At 38.8% G+C, this 24364-nt stretch overlaps 1 protein-coding gene across 1 annotated transcript; it reads right to left on the bottom strand.

The window, feature by feature from the left end:
* Positions 1-712: 712 nt before the first annotated feature.
* Positions 713-23245, bottom strand: LOC142158155 (protein lifeguard 1-like). The gene is made up of 12 exons (XM_075211840.1): positions 23029-23245; positions 22499-22681; positions 18489-18684; positions 12485-12783; positions 9733-9811; positions 8196-8249; positions 7221-7311; positions 5478-5515; positions 4768-4855; positions 4075-4164; positions 1201-1248; positions 713-1111 (listed from the first exon to the last, which is right to left on the bottom strand). The coding sequence occupies exons 4-12, from the start codon at positions 12771-12773 to the stop codon at positions 962-964; spliced, it is 927 nt and encodes a 308-aa protein (XP_075067941.1). The 5' UTR covers positions 12774-12783; positions 18489-18684; positions 22499-22681; positions 23029-23245; the 3' UTR covers positions 713-961.
* Between the last annotated feature and the right edge of the window lie 1119 nt (positions 23246-24364).

The raw sequence follows: 24364 nt of genomic DNA, 5'->3' as shown, positions 1-24364 counted from the left end.
AGCATTATATTTCAGAGAATGGTTATTGTTGGTGATTTAGTTGTGTTTCAAATGCCCTTATTGCTCAGTACCACAAAAAATGTTGGTGCTTTATAAATACTGAATAATAATAATAAAATAATAGATACAATGGTTCCTATGACTATAGCTCCATTTCCAATGCAAATGCCTGGAGTTCGCTACATGTTGAACGTATCTAACATCTCGGTGACAAAAGCACACTTTAACTTACAAGTATGAAGAGCACCTTAGTGAAACGCGTGATGTAAAACCTCTGATTTGTGGACAGTTTATTTTGTTTAAAAACTACTACTGTATTTTATATAAACAGAGTTTGTGTTAAACATAAATGCAGCCTCTTCGATTGCACGGTCCCTGCACATGTAAGGAGTAATACCAGACAACGCATGCGTACTAGTCTGCCAAAACTTACATTCTGATAGCATGATGTGGGCAGGGCCACAAAGATTCAAGCCTGGGGCCACAGAATGGTACACATGACACACTGCTCCTTAAATTTTCTACAGCAACTTTAGATCAATATCTGTTTTTCCTTCTCTTTCCTATTTGAATGTGTTTCCCTTTGTGATGGGGCAGTGGGTATGTTGGGACAGACATACCTATCAGCATAAATAACTCATAAATATTAACTTCTGATATAATACATATATTGCTTTTATATAGTGGGAACAAAGTTGAAAGTAAAGGTGCGTAGAGTGATTTCTACAATATATATATTTAAAACCACCGATCAGATCGCAAATACATTTAGATGTGAAAATCTGCAAATGAATAACAAAAAGGCAAACAAAGGCTGGTACGGATTGTTCCCATTACTGCACCCGTATTTCTGCAAATGGTTGTGTGGAGTCTTAAGGCACGGTAATGGGTACCATAAACAGTCCTTATCCCACCTTGTACAGTCATTAGCCTCTGAACAGTGATAATTCATTAAAAATCTCTAACGGCACAGCCCAAAGATCTGCAGCAGAAGCAGGAAGAGATTGACGATGTCCACGTAAATGTTGAGTGCAGCAAAGATATATTCCTCAGGGCTCACGGAGTAACGGTGTTTTCCACCAGTAATTAATTGTGTATCAACAACCAAGTACTGGAAAGGAAGCCAAGTTATTAATACAGATATGAGAATAAATACATTATCAATGGCTTAATGCTGATTTAGATTAACATAACACTTACCATTCCAAATACAAATGTCCCAATGCATGCATAAACAATACTCAGCCACTGGAAGAGGAGAGACAAAGGCCAAGAGTCAGGAACCAACAAATACTATTTATCATCTTAACCACACTTATTTTTCTATGTGTCTCCAACTGATTTTGAACTACAAATCCCAGTATGAAGGGCCATCTAGAGGCTTATGGGACTAGGGTTTAGCCTTTACAGGAACTACAGTAGCCTGAACTGGGTCTAATACAATTTCTACACTTTCAATTCAGATATAGAAGGTGGCACCAATGCTGAAAATGTCATAAAAGATAAACTAGAGTACTTTAGTATATAAAAGAAACAAAAAACAGTCGTACTTTTCATAACTACAATGGACTCGCGGCAAGCATCCGCGAGTAGTTATATACAAGCAGAAATTATGTCAGGCAATGTAGCAGATTTCAACCAAATTAGACCGACACTGTAGATGTTGTGGCCAAATAAAAGACCATCACGTCCTTTCAAAATTCAACCAAATTGGAATCTGCTGCAACATGTGCGGTTTCATTAACTGTAACAAGGACGTTCCAGGCAGTTATGTTAAATCCGGTCATTCGGCCTGACCACATATAAGGGGTTTATTCTACAGCAATTACTCAGACAAAAATGGAGTAAAATTGACTTAGATTAAATGTTAAAGGATAATTTATGAAAATGCAGAAGTGGAGAAGAATTGCTCTTTCTATAAGCCACTGCATCAGATGTATGGGAAACTTCATATATTTGTGGGTCATGGCGGTGGCATCTGCTGGAAGTAATTGAGCGGATCAGGGTCTTACTTTGCGAAATGTGAATTGATGACACGAGATTTCATTCTGCAGGATGGGATTATTTGGGTGGAGAACGCTCGTTTAGGAAGTTGTTCTCCATTGTACGGGTGGATGAGTGGTCTCTTCAATACCACAAAAGGCCCTACTTGATTGTGTTTTGTCAGGGGTATGTGGCAGTACATGACAAAGTGCTGTTTTAGCGTTCAGGGCCTGATCAGCCAAGTGGCTGATCAGGCTGCAGCCTGGGGCGTTGAGTCCAGGGAGGCGCAAGCCCCGGGAACATTAATATTTGTTTTTATATTTATCTATTATTTTGAAATACTGGTCGATCAGCGTTTTCCTTCAATCTCGGGGCCGGCCCTGACTGTCAGCTGCCTGCCTGAGCCTAATTGGATCCACTAACAGCAAATCCGATGCTGTTAGCTGCCCTGCCAGTGAGATTGTCACATCTCACGTGACCACACTAAGCAGTGAGAGCGCTCCCACACTAACATGGCAGCATCGGATTTGCTATTCGCTGCCTGTCAAGAAGTTAGAAGTTGCAGCGTCTGAAGAAAGGAGGAACAGAAGACAGCAAGGTAAGTTCTGTCTTTGAATATAAAGGAGGAGGAGGTGACACATTGACTGTGGAGGGGGGGGAGGGGGGGGGGATATAATGGGTCAATGAATCGGCAGCAATGTGTTTGAAGAATTGACTAGGGGAATTGGGTAGTGAGTTTCCTGCAAAGGGTTGATGATTTTGTGGAGGGGGGAGTTAATGAACTGCCTGCAGTAGGTTGATGGTGTGGGTGTGGAGGGGGGGGGTTATTGCATTGGCTGCAACAGGTTGATGAATTTGCCTTGGGGGGGTGTTAATAGAGTTAATGGATTGGTTAAGGAGGGTTAATGAATTGGTTAAGATGAGGTGATTAATTGGCTGGGGGGGTGGGTGGGTGAGTGAGCAAATGACTGGTTGGGTGGGTGATGATATGGATGAGGTGTCAAACTTTCTGGTGAGGGTTTATAAAAATGTTTGGGGTAGGTGATAAAATAGCTTGTGGGGTCCATGATCTCTGTATTGTGTGGCGGTGACGTGGATGCTCTCTGTGGTCTAGAATGCTAAATACTAGACAGATAGGACTGGTAGATGTTAGTATGTGATTATAAACAATTTTCATATATTTTATTGTCTATATATGTCTGTACTAGGGGGTTGTTTTATTTGGACATAATGTGATGTTGTGTTTGTATCATTCAAGGATTGTGCATTATAATAAAATGTTTGCACATTTTCAATACAGGACTCCCAAGTTTCCAGAATCAGCCAACTAGCAACAATGCTCCAAGAACAAGCAAGAGAGAACATCAGGTTGTCTACGCTGCAAGATCAGGTAAGAGAATGGCGCAATTTGCCTGTCACTGCGGAATCTTACTGAAATTACATTTTGTGTAAACAGCAAAAGAAGGACTAAGGTAGGTGTCACTGCTGCTCTATATTCTCTATATGGGAGAATGGAACAAATAAAACGTCACTTTTATTAACTGATTGTATCAGCGAAATATAAAATAAATCATTGGATAATATGTATCTAACACCATGTGTGTTATCAAAATTCGCTGGATGCGTCTCAAAGCTCTAATGAATAGAATAAGGAAGTAGACTCTAATCATATACTTAGTATCTCAGGCAAACAACAAAGGCGCTTCAAATAGCTTCAAAAACCACGTCTGGTAAAAGATAGATTTCTCAAGAGGCATATAATGATCTTTTTAACAAGTAGAATATTAGCAGATATAACCCTTCTAATATAGAAAAGTGTCTTGCTAATTGCCTGGCCAAAGCGCCATCTAGCTTGGGATCTATTAGGAGCAGTTTGGCTTGGTCTCAATTCCTTAAATAATTATGGCTAGTAGGGGCACCCAGCGAAACGCTGACGTGAGTTTCGCTGTGTGTGCTTAGTCGTGGCCGTGTTGGACCTTGATGTGTTGGCCCCTCTTTCGGTTGCAGGGCGTGTCCTGGCGCGTATGTACGAGGTGCATTGGACAGACAATTAATGTGCAAGGATACGTTGTGTTTTTTGTTAGTACTTACATAAGTTCTGAAGATGGCGGCAAGTATCCCAAAAGACAGTAAAGCCAGGATAAGAACCATCAGACCTCCAGACAAGATGGTGAAATCCCACTACAGATGAGAGGAATCAGTCAACTATAACTTTATAACAGGTAACAAATTAATTCAGTGGAATGAGCAAATTAATTGAATGGCATTAATTAAATAATTCAATAAAAATAATGCATTTGTTAATTTAATGTAATTAATTAAATGGAATTAATTATTAATTCAAAGGATTGAATGAATGAAATGGAATACAGTTGGTTAATTAATATTTACCCAGACAGATATATATGGTTGACAATTTACAATATTTTAAGGTACATTAAAGGGAGAATTCCTTTTAGTTAGCGCCATTGGACAGTAGTGTAGAATGCCTACATTGGACAGTGGTGTAGAATGCCTACATTGGACAGTGGTGTAGAATGCCTACAACGGATCGTATGCTCTGTGTATGTGAACATAACTCTGTCTGCTGCTGGTGTGGACAAGGACATTTTCAGGAGAACTAGTTACTAAAGATGATTATGATCCACAATTACACTGGGAAATAGGTTTCACTGGCAGTAATAGTTTGTGATCACTGGTTTCTGAAACCACCAATGAAAAGTAGTTATGTCATCTCCTTTGTAAAGTATATATTGTATGTATGTACTCTGTATATAAAGGTACCTTTGTCTGCAACGCAAACAGTGTCAGACCCAATGTGACAAGTATGGTGGCTCCGGTTGCCCACATCACAGCGTCAGCATCAAAGAGCCTGGGGAGAAAGTGCGGATGTGCTGAAAACAACGGCACACTAACTTCATTTGCTGAAAACAACGGCACACTAACTTCATTTACAAGAACCCTACTGTGATGGAAGGTTTTCCACCATCACACATGAGTCATTTATTAATTTATGGTTTTGTAGATACGCTCCTTCAATATTTACTAAATAGCTTTATTCGTCTCACTTCCTTCATTGTTCAAAAGTATTAATATAATCTAGGCAGAATTCTCGAATGTTGGCACAACAGATACATAAGCATGACCCACACAGCCAGCAATCTGTGAGCAGACCGGGTCTACACATGAGATTACAATTTAAAACGTATTAGGAAAGCCCTATAGAATAATCAAGTTGGATGTATGAAATACATGTGGGATATTTTTTCTAAATAGAACTCTGCAGTGCACAATGGAGCCCCCTAGTGGCTAAAACTCAAAACTACAGCACAACTCCCATTAATCTAGTCCAGTCTGCTCTAGACCGCAGTGTTTTCTAGCTAAGGGATACTGATGTGACATCTGGAACCATGACATGCACGTTCTGCCAGGTTGAATCCTACCAGCATAGTCACCCAATTCCAATTTATGTCATAAGATGTTGTCAAACTTACGCTGCAAGTGATCCCAACAGACAGCCTTCCAGCACCGTCTACAAGAAACAGAAAGACAGACGGGGCATTTAGTACTTTCCATTAAAAATCTGCTTTTAGGATGTATAAAGACTCAATGTTTGCTTACTACTAAATGTAACCTGCTCAGATATCATGACGATATTGTATCAATTATGTTAAATATATTGCTGTCCAGTATATAGTTTAAATTTAGCAAAATAATTGTGTCATGGTGTATCTGGTATATCCTGTAAAATATTATTAAGTAATAGGGTGACAGCAGCAATCTGAAACCTGCGGCATCCAATCACACCACTTGCGATAGATTACATCATCGTCATCATCATCATCATCTATTTATATAGCGCCACTAATTCCACAGCGCTGTACAGAGAACTCACTCACATCAGTCCCTGCCCCATTGGGGATTACAATCTAAATTCCCTAACACACACACACACACACACAGACACTAAGGGCAATTAAACAGCAGCCAATTAACCTACTAGTATGTTTTTGGAGTGTGGGAGGAAACCGGAGCACCCGGAAAAAACCCACGCAAACACGAGGAGAACATACAAACTCCTCACAGATAAGGCCATGGTCGACACATCGAGGGCCCTCTGTCTCACGTCTGCACCTTGTCTGTCAACCTCGTATATATTTACTTGTTCTGTTGTATAATTGTTATACCAACTGTCCAGTGCTGTAGAGTTTTCTGGCATCTTACAAACAATGATGATGATGATAATAATCTTGGCTCTGGGCAGTGTTTAAATTATGCCTCTAGTGCATGTATCCCAGGCCTAAATCAGTTAGTGAAATTCCCTTACCCATTTGATATACATATATCTAATATACTATTGGACCACTGGTTGAAATGAACTGTGACAAAGGTGTAATAATAATGACAGAGGTGTAATAATCAATATAATTATGGCTTCCAGATCAAATAATTATATGGCACTAAAATTATACTTTCCCACTCTCACCAGAATGCCCAGGAGACTTCCGAATTCCAGGTAGGTCTCTCACACTCCTGGGAAATCAGGCAATTCTCCCGCATCCTGCCCTCTTCCAAGTGAAGTGGACAGGACAGGGGCTCGATGATGCGATTCGTGCGCAAATCGCATCATTTTAGCCCGGCACTTACAGCGAAATGACAGAATTGGGGCATTGCCCCAAGGGGGTGGGGCCAAAATGGTGCGATTGGTGGCACCACTCCCCTCTCCGCATTTGCACTTCACCTCCCCTCCAGGATCTTGCAGATGGGAGAAAAATAAAGTGGGCAAGTATTCTAAAATAAAACATCTATTTCCTGGAAGCAGAAAACCCATGTTATATAGTTATATGAAGTTTTCTGAGAAGATAAAGGTGGCATTTATCACAGTAATCTTGTAACTCCAGGTATAGCAAGAATCTGAATTCTATGACAGTAAATGCTCAAAATTAAACAAAACCATTGGGACTGTCCTGGAATCTTATATACATGACGTCCTTTCTTACCATTTAAATAAGTTTGAAAACACAGCAAGTTGGGGTCTACATCGCCCCCTATCTGCTGCCCTCTGCACACACAGGTAACTTCAAATGCTGCATAGCTGTCACATGTTGTTTTTTCAGTACAAACAAATGACAATCTTTGCAAATCATCATATTATAAAATGGAGAAGATAAATTAAAATGTCACAGGTTACACTGGCAGTATTTTAATTACATAACTGCTCCAAACATTAGACTTACAAATATTCCCAGCAGTATGAAGTTTAATGGAACTTTCCGTCGGACTTGGTTACAGCAAGCAAGCACCATAACCAGGATTATTGTACAAGGTCTGAAAGAAAGAGCACGGATTGGGATGGTAATGATCATAATTATCGTTATGATTATACTAAGAATAACACTACTTATTCAATATCTGTCACATTTCCTTATTCCCTTGTATGAATAGTAAATGCTGTACTAGAATAGACCCAGAGTGTCAGTGACACATTTACTATTGTTCTATATGCATGTGAATTAATTGGTGCTAAAGAAACAAAAAAGATTGCAAGCTCTTAAGGTACAGAGTCTCTTTTTCCTGTTACATCATGGGACCTCAGCATCAGCACATAATGGGGGATATTTACGAAAACTGGACCAAAGGGAGAATGCGATGTTGCCTCTACACCAGAAATGAACAGACACTTTTGGCTATAGAACCCTGCTGGTGAACAGGACCAAATTCCACCCAATTTACTAGTCTGGAATTTCAACTGTCTGTAATCTTATAACTACACTGGCCAGCAGGGGCACTGTTCCATTTGAGTCTATGGATGATGTTTACTTCTACCCTGTGTTACAAACAATATGTAAAAAAAAAAAACTGTACTTAGACATATGTTAGATATCGCTTGCATGATGTATTTAAACCATTTACTGTATGTGGTCCCTATTAACAAAGGCCGGCTATTTACTGGCACTAGGATTGCATCTGACATGTAACTTGCGCTTGCACCTGCGGTTGAAGGACGGTCTGACTGGACCCTAGCAAGTGAATGTTGCAGGCAGCGCTCAGACGATGTTACTGCGCTTGTACCTCTTCCGGCGATAGGCGCAAGTCAAAGTGGTTATGGGGTAATTGGAACCAACAGGTTCCAGGCATGTTTTCACTACTGCAAAAATAAAATGCTAGGAGATGCATAATATATAACGTGTGTAGGTTTAGAAATTACTTACAGCACAGCATATACAATATAAGGGTAATTCTGCACCCAATTCCTCAATGTTAGCCTAGAGGGGAAGAAAACAGCGATCAGTGTGTGACATGTTACATGGGTAATCAGTTTTATCATATGGCTTCAGCAGCAGACAAATACAGATCTTTTATTCATTTTAAAGGGGTTGTCCACCTTCAGACAACTTCAGTCTATTGCCCTGTGCAGGCGCTTCCAGAGATGGCAACTCCAATAGTCAGAACTAGGCTGCGGCCTAAGGCACCGAGGATTAGTGTGCGCCCAAAATACTGAATGAGTGACATAATGTCACTCATTTAGTGGCCGCTAACATGAAGGAGCAGCAGCTGGAACCTACTTACCCGTGACGCTGCTTCTCCATGTTATTGATACCCTGGGAGTGTGGCGCTGGGATATGATGTCACACCCCAGCGCCACAGGGCCCCGCTCCTAGTCTGGCAGGAGGAGCAGAAAATACTGCCCCACACACAGTAAGAGGCAGGGAACATTTATATCAACAAGCCAATTGGTGTGATTTTTGTTGTAATTTTCTCTATATAATTCAAAAAAATAAATGTATATATATATATATATATATATATATAGTTTCACCAAGAACAAATGTCACTTTTGATCAGTGCAAAGTGGAGTAATTTTATGGACAGACGCACATTGTTGTTATAATTATGTCTCTGTGTTGGAGAGTAACTCTTACTCCATATTTCTCTCTCTCTCTCCTTTCCCTTTTTATTCAGTACAGTTCACTATTGAGTAGCAGTGCCATTGTTTCTCTTCATTTTCCCATACTCCCTCCTGTCAATCTTATGGAGCTGTGTAAATCCTCTCACAGAACAATAGTTTGGGGGCCTGTCCTGGTCTAAGCACAATTATTAAAATATTTGTTTCTGGTTACAGTTTGTTTAACAATATATGACAGATGTCAGAGACTGCGGATGCCCCATTAAACATTCTAGAACACCACATCTGGGCTGCAGACCTTCGTCTACTGCAAGTTAGACCAATGAAAGCTAGTATCTATGGACAATCATTGATCATCCCTACTATAGAAACAGTCCTTTCACTCTCCCAATTTATGTCTACAGTCCCAATTTTATGGTACTATCCTGCTGTCCCAAAAGTCAGGATTGCCAGATTGTAGGTGTGTCCCTCTCGCCTGCCACTGGCGTACTTGGCAAAGCAAGGGGTGTTTTATAGAAGAGGGTATTTGGGGGCAGCCCTAGACATGCCCCCAGGATCAGTTGTTTTTGCCACACTGTACCACATTACACATGCAGTACCATCCAACAATAATGATGGGAGGTATGAACACTGTGTTGTAAGCAACAAATTATTTTCCAATACAGTTAGAAAATTAATGCAAACATCTGATTTACTACTTTGTGTTACAACACCTTTTACTGTGCACCATCATACCCCCGACCCCTGCTGCTCGATGCCATGAAACGCGTTAGCCCTTGTACCTCCAAAACAGTCAGCAGGTAATACGAAATACATATGAGCACAATTTATGCACAACTTACCAAAATGTAAACATAAACACTATTCCAAAGGTTATGATGAGCTGTACGGTCAATGTAATGTAGACCTTCCGGATAAAAGCTGAAATCACACAGGAAGTTAAGATATACAACATAATAATAAGAAACGATTCACATGTCAGGATATATGGGAAAGGTTGAGAAGTTCTATCATAGAAAGTATTCAATGATTGTCACCTGTTAATAATTTAGGGCCTGATTCATTAAGGATCTTAACTTAAGAAACTTCTTATTTAAGTCTCCTGGACAAAACCATGTTACAATGCAAGGGGTGAAAATTAGTATTCTGTTTTGCACATAAGTTAAATACTGACTGTTTTTTCATGTAGCACACAAATATCAACTTTAAATTTCAGTGTACAAATAAGCTATCAAGCATTCTTTTTAAGTATCCTATTTACTTAATGCTATTGATTTTAGGCCATTAGAGAAGTAGCAAAACAAAGTACAGTAATGGGCAAGAACAATGCAACGATTCAGTATTTAAGACTGTCTTTGTTTGTGAAATCTAATCAATAGATTTGAATGACGTATGTATATTAAAGGAAGTTTATATATCCATTGGGAACATCACATATTGTACAGAAATATAAACTATGAACCATTGGTTAAACATTACTTGTTGAACTAATATACAAAGTATAAAATATAAAAATATAATAAAAAGTAGCTAAATCAAATTATTGTGTTCTTGCTTTTTCTATTCTTTAAAAAAAACCTCTATGTGTATGAATACTGTAGTAATCAATATAATCATATTCAAAATTATTATAATGAAAATGTTTTATTAATTGTGATTAATAAAAAACAATGTAGGGTTCTGATAATATAATAATACTAATTATATAGTTGTGTCTCATATTGGAAATTGGAAGAAAAAACATATAACATTTATTTGGCATGGAATATTTCTGAACAATGTAAATAAAATTAATAATTAATCAGTGTTATTATATCAACTTATGTAAAGTGAATAACCACAATACATACATAATAAATAATAAATAACAATAAATAATAATAATGTGGGATAAATTACTGTGCAAATATAATATATTTTTATTATAATATTTTAAATAATAAAAAGACATGTATTTGCAAATTCTTTGATGTGATTGTTACAGTTTTGTTAGAAATAAGACTTGGAAATGTATACAAATATTACTTGAAATAAATTGCTTACATTTCACATTTGCTAAACGTATGAGTGAAATTCTTCAGATATTTTCCCTTCAGTTGTTTTGTATATTCAATTAAATGTCTAACAAATATAAAAATCTAAAATAAAAAAATAACACAGAGCAAAAGTTTGAAAATAGTTTAAATAAAAACCAGTATCACATTTATAATATATTGATCAAAGTTTTTTCAAGTACCATAAATGAGTTTGTTTATATTAAAGAAAGCAGGTATTAGATGTTAAATAGTAAAAGCAACATTACAACCATCTAACAGCTAAAACAATTGTGTACTAAGACAGTAACTCTATAACTTTATGAATCAAGTAGTAAAAATCTTAATTTATCAATTAGGCACATGGCTTGGGGGTCCCTGTTTTGTGGGCAGTCTGCATATAGTTTTATTTTAATTTGCTTATTTTTATAATTTTATTTTATTTTTATAAATTTTATTTATAATATTATTTTGCCTTTGTGTCTTTAACAAACAGCTATTTTGATCAGTAAAGGTAATTGAGGGGGTGTACACACTTTACTAATTTAGGGCATATTCCCAGGGTTCTGTCAACCCTAAATACAACTCTGTCAAGAACTTTTCTTTTTAACAAGTGGCTAAATTGATCTACCCTAAACTATACAAATACAAAATTTTTAAAAATGCTATTAGACATATTAGGATTATCATTACACCACCTATTTAAATATATAATAACTGAAGCTTGCATATGACACTCAATGAGAACACAAGCTTCTCTTTTCTGCATTACATTACATGGTTGCATGTTATAGCATAGCTATTTTTCATTGCATCACTAATTATTCAGAGTAACCAAATTAGAGGCAAATTAAATAGTGGATTTTATTGGTATATATTAGCGGCCATCAGGCATTTTTTGGTTAACGAGATTCAAACATATTATTATTACTATTTATTTTCAAATGTCCATTTTTATTTGTTTAAATGTGTTTTTTTTATGTAACCTTTAGTGTCATTGCTAGATTTGCTCACTATGTTTTAGTTAGTGAGGCTGAATAAAACAGCTGCTGTTTCAGAGAAATAAAAACATTTTATTCTACATGCTTTTCACTGTATGAATGAACAATCAGGTGTCCACAAATGTAATCAGCTCACATACTCAAATGTCTAATAATAAAATTATTTTATTTAAAAAAAAAAAAAATTATATATATATATATATATATATATATATATATATATATATGTGTGTGTGTTTTACTGTGAATAAAAATGTTATATATTTAGAGCTATATAAACAAACAGTAATAATTAAATTAAAACACTTGTAATGAAGACTATACGTGCACAAAAAAAAAATAAAAAAATCTATACTAAAATATCTGCCAACATTCCTAATTGGAAAATCTGAACAAATTCGTTTTGGGGCGATAGAATGCCCATTTTGGGCGAGATCCTTTTGTATGTCCACAATCAGGAATGACTCCGCAAGCATTGGGACTGCTGCCACTACTAGGTACACACTCAGTTGAGGTTATTTGGCTGCAAGCTATTCCTTTTAGCCTTCCCTCCTACTCACCTCTTCTAATGGACCGCTCAGAGAATGGGCTGCTATCTTCCATGCCGGCGGTGTACTCCGGGGGTGTTTCCACGTCTGGTTTGGGAGCACCTTCAGGCCCGGGGAAGGCATAGTGTGTCTGTTCAGGAACAGGGTATGCACCAGACGCTGGGTTTTGCTCACTGTAGGGTGGTGGCATTGGCATGTAATTTGGGTAGTTTGTTGCTGCCGGAGGGTAGGCTGGGTTTTGAACGGCGTAAACATAGCTCATCTGAGGATTATCCTCCTTGATGTTGCCATTATTCTGCATTTTTATTTGTCTGCAGGAAATAAAAATAAGAAAAATATATTTGAATAGAGTGTAAAACTGTACAATCTGAATTTGGCTTTAAAAAAATCTAAATGGAACAGGAAAATACTTGTCCAAAATGATGCAGCTTGCCACCTATATTTTCACATTAATGGTTAAAGAAAGCTTGAGAGGGCAGGGGCTGGCTGGGCTGGGGGGCATTAGCCCCCAGGCTGGTCCCATAGTGTGCTACCTGCAATTTTTTTTTTTTTCATTTACAATGTTCCTAATATCATTCTGAGCAGAGCCTCACCCCCCAGGCTAAAATTTGCTACCCAGAGTTTTGCAGCACTTTTTTGGGTGAACAAATGTTCACAACGATACATCAGCTCACCAAGAACTAGTGAATCATGTGTCCTATTCAGAATAAACAAATATTTGTCCTGCAGTCTCGCAGAGATGTCACTGGAGTTGGTAACCCACGAAAATACTTTTTTTTACTGACAATTTTATAAACATGTACAGATGAATCACATGTAGAACCTGGCGTGTTTGGCTTACCAACTGTTTTACATAGTGCCCCGTGCACTGTTTTTCTATGTTCTATTTTTTCTATATTTTTCTATGTTCCCTCCGCTAGGAAGAGACCATAAAATAAATGCTGGGTCCTTTATACTAATACTGGCACTCTTTCAAAGTCTTCTCACAGTATGAACTATACACATTCCAGGGTGCTGCCTTCCTTTTTATGTATAGTTCATATTGTGGTACAAGGGGTAGATTTATAACAATGGAAGTGGAGATGTTGCCCTTAGCAACCATTCAGATTCAAGCTAACGAGAGGATAAGCACAGGTAAGCACTGTATTTACAGCTGTACAGTGTCTCATAGCCTGTATGGTATTTGTATATGCTGATTAGCTATGTCGGGAAGATGGAACATTTTGATTATCCTTTTTCGTTCTTGTAGAAAAATGAAAACTACATTTTACACATATAATATGGAATAAACCATATATAATAGTTCCTGGTGATATTTTACTTAGTTCAATAAAGATCTACAATGAAGTGTGTCGTGTCTCAATCTACAGTATTAAAGGCACCAGGAGAGGTGGCCGTCTGCTGCCCCATGAGCATTACAGCATTCATAGCAAGCGGTGAGTGTTAAATTCCAATTTGCTCTACATGTCTGCATGTTTAATAAATGTAAAGTAATAAAGTTTAATAACTTTAAGTAAATTTGTTGGTTGTATTTATTTATTTAGGTTTTTGTTATTTTTGTCAGTTTTGTTATTTTGTCATTTAATGTTCTAGCCCCCTATGTACGGTTATAAAAATAAAGACGTCATGTCACAGAGATTTTCATACAGGGCAGATGGAACAGTTGCCAGCAGGCCCTAATTTCCTGGTACAGTCTCAACTTTTGAAAATTTGTCTCCGGAAATTGTTATCCCCCGAAAAGTCACTTCATTTTACTACTGACCAAGTGCACAATATAGTGCCACTTATTATGTATATTGAATTCAATTCTCATTATTTCATCCTATTCTCTGGTCTTTATAGGTTTATTTATTAAAATTGTGCCAGTTGACTCAACTGGCGTCTTCACAACCTGGTGGGTGGAGTATGATTATATGGATTGTGCCATCATGTCGCAGTGGGCGGAGCATGATGACAGGAAGCACATCATTAAGCCACGTCCACCTTCTTGTTCACAGAGCTTTCCTTCACACTTCAAGGAGGGAAGCTTTGAAAATTGGTAAAGTATGACATAACATGATGGAGATATCAATACACTGAGGTCCATCTAGACCAGTGATGGTCAACCAGATACACCTCAGGGGCCGCATAGGAGGCCCTCTAGTCTTCAAAGGGGCCGCACATTACCCTTAATCTCAGCAATAAGTAAAACCATACATTTAATTAAAGAAAGAGACACCTATCAGTAATAACATATCACCAGGCATTTCAAACAAGTGTTACAAGCTATAACAAACAAATCTGACAATAAAACAGGAAGAAGCTGAGGGCCGGAAGGTGAGTCTCTGAGGGCCGTATGAGGCCCTAGGGCCGCCTGTACCATCACTGGTCTAGAATGACCCACATGTGATGCATGTAGATGCACCATAACTCAGCAAGGTGATAAAGTGCTCTATTGGTTAGTATTAGATTCAATATGCACTGGCTCTATTAGTGGGGTATCTGTGGGAGTTTCAAGTGACACAGGAGGACAAAAAGATTAAATAATAAAGAGAATCATAACATTACCATCCTATAACTACCCAAAGGCCAGTTGCATTCCTGCCATCAAGCAGGGAAATGCTAACAAAGGCAAAGAAATGGTAAACTGCCTAAATAACTATTTTTTCTCTGTACTTACTATTAACACTTCAAAGGCGTCACCTACACTAAAGGTGAAAGAAATACTATAATTACTACTTAACAGGTGTAACTTGACCTATCAAAATATAAACTAGTTCAATAGGTACAGATGTTATACATGCAAGAGTATTAAAAGGACTAGGAGTATTGCATGCAGTACTTTAACCAAACGTTTTCATTTAATTTCCAGGTGATTGGAGAATGACATACATTTACCATTCTCCAGTCACCTGGAAATTGAATTGAAAAAGTGCTCTGCACAAAGAAGGCAGTAGGGAAGAGTAAGATAACATTAGACTAAAAAATAACGGTTGAAAACTTAGAGATAAACAAATTACAAGATCAAAGACAACATGGATTTGTTGCTGATAGATGAGTGTAGATCAGTAGATATAGCTCATTTATATTTTAGTAAGGAATTTGATACAGAATCCAATACATTCATATGGAAAAGGTATTGACTCAAAGATAGTGAAAGGAATCAATCATGTATTCATGTTAGATTTATAGTCCATTTTTTGCATTGTATGCATGTTATAGGGACAGACTTGCTTTTAATTTACATTACAAGTGGTGGATAAGTGACATTTAATTCAAAATAATTAAATCAATAGCTTCATGTGTAAAATATATAAATGAATGAAATGCAGACTCATTGGGGATATCATCGATCGTATATAGAGAACAAATCACTTTAAACAGTGAGAAAATCATTGCACCTCACATTAATAAAGCAAAATAATATTCCTATATATAATTGTCATTATAGTGATGTTCAGTGACAAAGTTAAGATTAATTAATAAATAGCTAAAAAATAATTATAAGAAATGATAGCGTATATTAAATTAGTCCACCGATGTGTTGATCAAAATACCATTAGACAGACAAAAATATGGTAGAAATCTCAATCAATTTTCCTTGCACCCCAATGAGCAGAGATTTTTGTAAAAATCTCCGGAACGTCCGTGCGAGACTTCGCAGCCAATTATATTGCCCCCTCTATGGGGTATATTTAAGAAATAACGGTAGTGCACTATCGTGCACCTACCATGTAAATTAGTCCACGATGTCTCCTACTCAAATTTATTAAAGGTGCATCGCAGCAGATATCATGGATATCTGCTGCTTTGCACTCCTTATCGTTTTTGCGAGCAGTCACCATACAACAGTATGGTGACTGCTCCTGGCCGCAATCTAACAAGTCCCGGAAAAAACTTTTTTTCGGGAACTTGTTGTGTTAATGTACGCCAGCTGAATCAGAATTGAAGAAATCCAATGCTGTCAGCTCTGCTCTGAAGAGCAGAGCTGGACAGCGCATGTGTGGAGGGATCACATGATCCCTCCCTGTCACTCAGCGCTCTCTCTCTGCAACGATAGTTGCAGAGACAGAGCGGGGATCTTTGTGCGCATGTCCAGTTCTTGGAACTGGACATGCGCAATTGAAGAATGAAAAGAAGGAGGAGAAGACCCGGAGACAGCGCTTCCGAAGAGGGGGGTAAGTATGATTTTTTACATCACAGAAACAGCAGTTTTTCGGAACTGCTGTTTCTGTGCAGGGTTGTACATAAATGTGAGAAATAGTTCAATCCTTATCATTGCGATAAGGATTGAAAACTACTTTTCACTTTATGTGAATATTGATAAATGTGCCCCATTGTGTGTTGTAAAATATAAAAGTTTTGTTTTCTGTGCATTAGGGCCGGAGCCAAGATAAAACAATCAAAAACAATTGCAATGTACATCAATCCTATTGATCCATTCTATCATAATGCCACAGAATCCAACACAAACATATTTATTACATGGAATGTTTATTATTCACATCAGTCCCTGCCGTAATGGAGCTTACATTCTAAATTCTCTACCACACAAAGGGGTATATTTAAGAAAGCACGGTAGTACACTATCGTGCACTTACCGTGTAAATTAGGCCAGGATGTGCTCTCCGCAAATTTATTAAAGGTGCATCGCAGCAGATATCATTGATATCTGCTGCTTTGCACTCCTGATCGTTTTTGCGAGCAGTCACCATTCAACAGAATGGTGACTGCTCCTGGCCGCAATCTAACAAGTCCCGAAAAAATATTTTTTTCGGGAACTTGTTGTGTTAATGTGAAGCTGGCGTACATCATAGGAAATGCTTGTAAAACTTGTGTTCTTCGGTATGTCCAGCTCTGCTCCGGAGAGCAGAGCTGGACAGCGCATGCGCAGGGAGTGATCTTGTGATCCCCCCCTGTCACAGCCTCAAGTTCTCCGGTCGGCACATGCGCAGTAGCATGAAGAAGATAAAGTAAGCCGAAGAGGAGGAGATCGGGAGACAGCGCGACCGAAGAGCCAGTGGTGAGTATGTTTATTTTTTATCACAGAAACAGCAGTTTTTCGGAACTGCTGTTTCTGTGATCCATTTTTAATAAATTTGAGAAATACATCAATCCTTATCCATGCGATAAGGATTGATAAGTATTTCTCGTTTTGTCCGATACATGATAAATGTGCCCCAAAGACACAAATACAGACTGAGCCACTGAGATAAACGTACACATTTCTATTAGTGTAGTATAGTGTTGCCACTGTAATCATTTTAAGATCTGCCAACAAGTTAGAACACACAAATTTAGTGGACAGTGCAGCAAGAATATATTTTTTTTACATTACTTTCATTAAAATTTGTTGTCCCCGGAACTTTGCCTAAGACAGCTACCTCATAAACACATCCGTGAGAATATTTTTAATCACATGTAAAACAAATACTTTCACACAAACTAAGGCATTGGGCATTGTTCCTACTGATATCACAATACATGGTTAGTACGCTCACGTTTATACTGCTGTCAGGAGCGTTGCGTTTACATTGCGACTTTATTTATTTTTTTGCACTGCCTGTTCCATTTTTTTGCACTGAACAGAAATCAAATACATTGTGGTCAATAGAATCTCCATTGACATCCCAACAACACAGGCACAAGTGCTCATAACAAGCAACGTTCACGTTTAACATTCGCTGTCACCAGTGTTTGAACTTCCTTGTTCAAATGACAGTAGGTACCCGCCCTAAGGTGCAGTGAATACATAATATGTTTGTTGCTTCATTAGAAAAACAAATGTTACATTTTGGTACGTTCACTTAAAACAGGAAACATTAAATATAACCAAGAAAGGTTAAAAAAAATCACAAACATATAAATCGATAAAAATACTCTAAGCCGTTTGCCTCGGATTAGTTGCTAATCAGTAGTATTAGACATCTGGATTTCCATAGTATTTCAGACGATAACAATAATAATAATTCTTCTTATTATTATTATTACTAATTATAAAGATTATCCTACAAATGTCTAAGGACGTTATACTCACCGAGATTCGTTGTCGATGGTTTATCCCAGTAGAGTCCTTCAGTGTCTGTCAGTAACAGTCATGTTCACAATGAACCTTGCTATTAATTGAATGTCGTTTCAGTGTTAAAGTCCATGTGCTTATAATGACCAGTGTTTGCATAAGACTCTGATAAGAATCACACACTATCATTACAGTCTCTCTGCCTGGATTTCCCCTACAGTAGCCAGGAAACACAAAGGTGCCAAATTATGGTGTTAAACTGGCATTGTTTTTTGCCCGCAATATAATTAGTTATCAACTGTACAAAGGTCAAAAATGTCAGTATGAGTTCATGTGTCTGGTAAAGCTTGTGAAGAGTATGAACATTTAAAGATGTCCAAATCATAGCTGACAATGCAGTATTTTTCTACTGTAGTCTTAGTTGATAAATGTGTCATATCAAGAGCAGTCCTATTATCTGCAGTGGATGGGGTAAAGGAAGTCTGTCAGATATTGCACAGGAAAGGCATATTTTCCTGCATTAAAAATCTGCATAGCGATATAAACTAGGCATGGACATATGTCTAATGACCATATAAAAACCTATTCTGCAGTCACTCCTTCGGGGTAGTAGTGAGATCCTCTAACTAACTGGGATTACAGCTTTGGCAGCATTATTTGTCTTAGAAACTATTTTTATATTAAGAAATCATCATATTCTGGAGATTAAGGAACCAGAAGCCAGGCCCAACAGGGAGAGGGCAACCCAAAATTTCTGCAGCAAGTTTACCTTACCTTGATCCAGTAGAAGGCTAGTCTGGGACAAGAGGTATCCCAACTCCTCAACCACATCTCCAGCAAAGACTCAAGATGCCCGGATGAACTTTAGAGAATAATCAGGGACACCTGTACCATATATAGCGGACCTTCAAATGTGTCTAAATCAAAGACTGATGTATTGAAAGACACTGGGCCAATCCTGGTCAGTGCCTGACCTGTCCAAATCCCGGTCCCATAGTTTGGGAATTCTAGAAGATTTCAATTAGTATTTAATAATTAACAGAGATGGAGTGTTTAGGATCTTGGATAGCACACAAGGTCACCATAGGGAGTCAGGGCCCTCCTCATCTCAGCGGGGATATTTCTATTTTAGACTGAACGTATAACCCGATCTCAGCTGGAGAAAGGTTTAATTTCTCTTGCAAGATAGTGAGGGCGCAAACTTTCCCACCCTCCTAAAGCTGGCCACTCCCGATCCCCCCTTCCAAGTCAGCTGTGGGCACTATTCATAAGGGATGGGAGATTTCACCAGAGATATGATTATGCCTTATCTATCAAGGTGGTACCGCTGGTCATAATACTCCTATAATCAAAGGTAGCCCATGCTGACAAAAAATATGGAGAGGCCTATTTAACAAGAATCGCTGCAGTACAACTACAGCTGCAATCTGCAATGCTTCTGTTATTGCCATTTCAGGACAGTGTGCTAAAAAGGTAATGTTACGGGTCATTAGGAGAAATAATCTATTTCTTAAATGTGATTAATATTGACTTGAAGTTGGAACTGGTGGGAAGTCCTAGAGTATTTATTTCCTGCTTGGCTGTGCAGGAGGTAAATAATATCTATCCCAGGGCCGTAAATAGGGCTGTGCGAGAGGGGCGACCATCCAGGGCGCAGCACTGAAGAGGTGCGCAGTTTATTAATATTTTTGGTTCATTTGGTTAAAATTGAGGGCTAGGGGGGTGGCAATTTTCCTTCTCGCCCCAGGCACTAAAATTTTAAGTAATGGCTGTGATCAATCCATTTCCCAAACAGGGCCACAAAATTCCAGGATCTGGCCAAGCAGCAACTGAGTTTAAGACACCAGTGTGTATTGAAATCTGCAGGAACAGGTAGGAGAGAGTCTGTCCCGATTTTGGTGGGACTGTCCTCCACTCTCAGGACTTTGTCCCGACTATAGGGAAAGGCGGGAAGTATGTATCCACGCTGCTATTATTGAAGGGGGATACATAGACGCCTTGCTGTGGTACGCTCAGCGTTGCCAGTGTATTTGAAGGGGAAGTGGTTCAGGATGGTCTAACACTGTCTAAATCAGAGGTGTCTACGTTCAGTCCTCAAGGGCTACCAACAGGTCATGTTTTCAGGATTTCTGTCTGTAGGAACAGGTGGGATAACAAGTGACCCAGCCAAATAGATTAACTCATGATTAAATAAATCCTGAAAACATGTACTGCTGGCAGTCCTTGAGGACTGAACGTAGACACCTCTGGTCTAAATCAATAGCTACACCCCTTGCATACTGCTTACTCCCACATCCAGCTGCATGGCGGGACACCCATACCAGTTGCCCATCTCCTGTTGATTTGACCCCACCTACTGACAAATTGGCCACACCTACCACATGGGGCCACTTTCTGAATGTTTTCTAGGGCCACTTTAAGTTCCCAGTCTGCACTCTGAGTAGAAGGTTTGTGAGCAGATAGAAAGTGCTACATTCCTACAAGTTTAGATTTATATTTGTGAGAACACAATAGTGTGGGTGTAGGGCTTGGAACTAAAGTTCAGCTGTCTCTAACTGCCATCCTCATGCCACCAAGCATGACACAGGAACAGGAAGGGAAAACACAGGGTCACAGGTAACACGTGAAAATATGTTGCCTAGCAACAATGTTCCCCTTTCTGCATTAATCCGTTATATGTATTTATTGATACTGAGGTGACTGGAATAATCTATGTCTGTTGTAACTCTAACATTCTATAACATTCAACTTCTACATCAGCTCTTCGAGTAGTGTCTTGGTTAATGTATTTACAGTCATAATTCCAGTGGGACAGAATTAGGGTGCAATAATTTCTTTGTCTTGCAAGTCCCTCAAAAGGTGGTGCTTCATATCAATGGGGCTTATCCAGAGTTACAAACGTCTACATGTGTATGTCTAGTCGAATGCATCTCTAGATTCTTCCAGCTGAAAAACAGTAGCATTTGCACCAGATGTATATCAGGTGTACAAGTGTGTATACTTAAGCCTAAAAAGAGCTAATAATTTAAGTACTGATAGTTGGTGTTGTTAATATGTAAGCACCCAATCTGAAGCAGCTAGATAGTACTGTTGATAGTCATTCTAATCACTGCTTATCTTTACATTATCCTTCCACTAATCATCAGAGAGTCACCTCCTCAAAGGCATATCTGGAATGTAGCCACAATTATGTCACAATTACATGAACACGCCCTTAATATACACACCTTATACTTGCCCACCCTTGTCTGACCTCATTCCGCCTCTCCAGGTATAAGGGGACACAATTCAACAATATGCAAAACTCTGGATACAGTCGTATGCATACACATTTGTTGTACACATGAGCAATATGGAAAACCGTATCTTATTAAAATAAAAAAAAAGGCATATGGCCAACTCTAAGTCGAGAGCCACTTCTCCCTGCTTTTGCTTCTTAACTGCTTTGTTGCTTTTGACACAGTTGACCATCCTCTCCTCCTTGACACCCTTCACTCCCTTGGCTTTTACACACCGTCCTTTCCTGGTTTAGCCCCTACCTCTCCGATTGTTCTTTCAGGTTCTCCTCCTCTGGTAACTGCTTCCCTCCTGTCCATCTAATTTTTGGGGTTCCCCAAGGCTCTGTTCTTGGCCCATTACTTTTCTCTACTTACACCTCCTCTCTTGGTCAACTCATCTGCTCCTTTGACCTCCAATGTCATATCTATGCCAATGACACTCTCATCTACCTTTCCTCCAATGATCTCTCTCTCTTACTCCTCTCTCATGTGTCGGACTGCCTCTCTGACCTCTCCACCTGCATGGTTGGATGCTACTTCAAGTTCAACAGATCCAAAACTGAGCTGATCACCTTTCCACCACATAGCATCACATCCCCTCCCCTGATCTCCCTTAAGGTAGATGATGTCAAACTCTCCCCTGTCGCCCATGTATGCTGCCTGCGGGTCATCATTAACTCTGCCCTCAAACATCAGTCCCCATATTCAGTCCCTTGTCCATTATTGTTGCCTCCTTATGCACAACATTACCAAGATTTGCCCTTTCCTCTCTCTGGGTACCACCACGACCATCATGTTCATCTCCAGTCATGATTATTGCAATCTTCTCCTCTCTGGCTTGCCTGACAAATGTCTGTCCCTCCTGAAATCTGTGCTGAATGCGGCATCACGGCTAATGTTCCTCTCATGGCGTTCCTCTTCTGCTGTCACTCTCTGAAAAGTACAATTCATGTTGGTTACCCTCACTTATAAAGGACTTTTCAATGCCTCCATTTCCTACATCTGCAACCTACTAGGATCTGACAATAATTTTCCTCTCTCCTTATCACCTATCCCCACCTCACTCTTCCATCTTCAGGACATTGCCCGCGCTGCTCCCCATATTTGGAACTCCCTGCTCCGCCCAATCAGACTCGTCCACAACCTTGAATGTTTCAAAATACTCCCTCAAAACTACCTGGTCCCAATTCCCTCTCCCGCTCCACCTGTCCATTTCGCTTTCCTCTATCATCTCCATTTACTACCCTAATCCTCTAACTCTCACAAGTTTGTCCTCCTACCTCTTATCTCATCCTCTTTGTAACGTTTCCTTTGTTCTAGCTGTGTCTTCTTAGGTAGTTGCTTTCTCTATAGTCTCTTTTATTGAATTTTACTGATTGTATTGTTTCCCTTGTCCTTTATGTATCTGTATTTTTTTCAGTTTATGTTTTCTAGGTTGTGCAGCGCTGCAAATTCTGAGGCTCCATATAAATAAAAATAATGATGATGATGATGAACTCTACATGAGCCCAATGTGTTTAGTACATTGGCTTGATTTTCTCAGTTTGCAACAAATTCACCTTCAGGATAAGGATTAGTTCTTTAAACTTATTCAAAAGTTGATGCAAATATACAGTGTTTCTTCTTGATAAGATTAACATGTTCAGTTGCAGTCAGGGTAGGGTGGCCCTATGCGGGAGTTCTCCTGAGCACAGCAGGGAGACTCTGAGCGAGACAAAGAGTAAGAGTCTTTGGCAGAACAGGATCCAGGGGAGGCTGTTAAAATAAACTGAAAGCTTTTCACACATTTATGACAAGCATTGGATGTATTCAGTACGACCCCTTTAAAATTAATGAGATCTTGCTGCATCAAAAGCCGTTTTGGTTCGCTAAGCAGAGGATTCCCATTCACTGAATCAACGCTTAGCCCCTGCAAATGCGTAGTTCAAAAAACACTACACCCCGAACATCACCAACTTCCGATCAAATGTAGGAGTCAATGACGGTCCAGGGATTCATGCCAGATCTGGTCATGTTTTTGGGTTCAAATCCAATCAACTTTTTGTGTCTCTTATACCTCGTTACCAATCTATGAGACAGGCCTGGCTTTAATTTAGTCACATACAAACATATATGAAAAGGAGATGTTCACTATGATTTTCACATCAAACTTACAAATAAGACTACATGATAAGTATTGTTATGAATGAGAGCACGGGGACTGTTTGTGAATCGTCACATGACTTACGCACTCACGTTTTCCCTTCTATATCAGTATTACTTAACACTTTGCGTTTCTTCCTTTTTAATATGGTTTCAGTGAATCAGATTGCTGTTTGCTGTCCTAACCTGCTGATATTTCACTATTCTTATCACATCTGCCCTTGCTGCAGTCATAACCACACCTCTGCTATTGTATTTAACCCTCTGAATATTGTAAGTTATCTTTTCTATTCACAATACATGGTCAGCAGAGAAGCATTGCACAATGTGATGTTGATTACATACTGACTAAGAACAGTTTATTAAAATATGTTCATAACGATGAATCAGTCATACACAAGTCATAGATTACAAACAGGGTCTTTCTCTCATGAGGTTAGAAACGTGTCTCAGTAGACACAATCCTAAGAGTGG

Source organism: Mixophyes fleayi, chromosome 5, assembly GCF_038048845.1.
Source record: "Mixophyes fleayi isolate aMixFle1 chromosome 5, aMixFle1.hap1, whole genome shotgun sequence".
In the NCBI taxonomy this organism is placed as follows: Eukaryota; Metazoa; Chordata; class Amphibia; order Anura; family Limnodynastidae; genus Mixophyes; species Mixophyes fleayi.
This window is presented reverse-complemented; position numbering and strand designations above follow the sequence as displayed.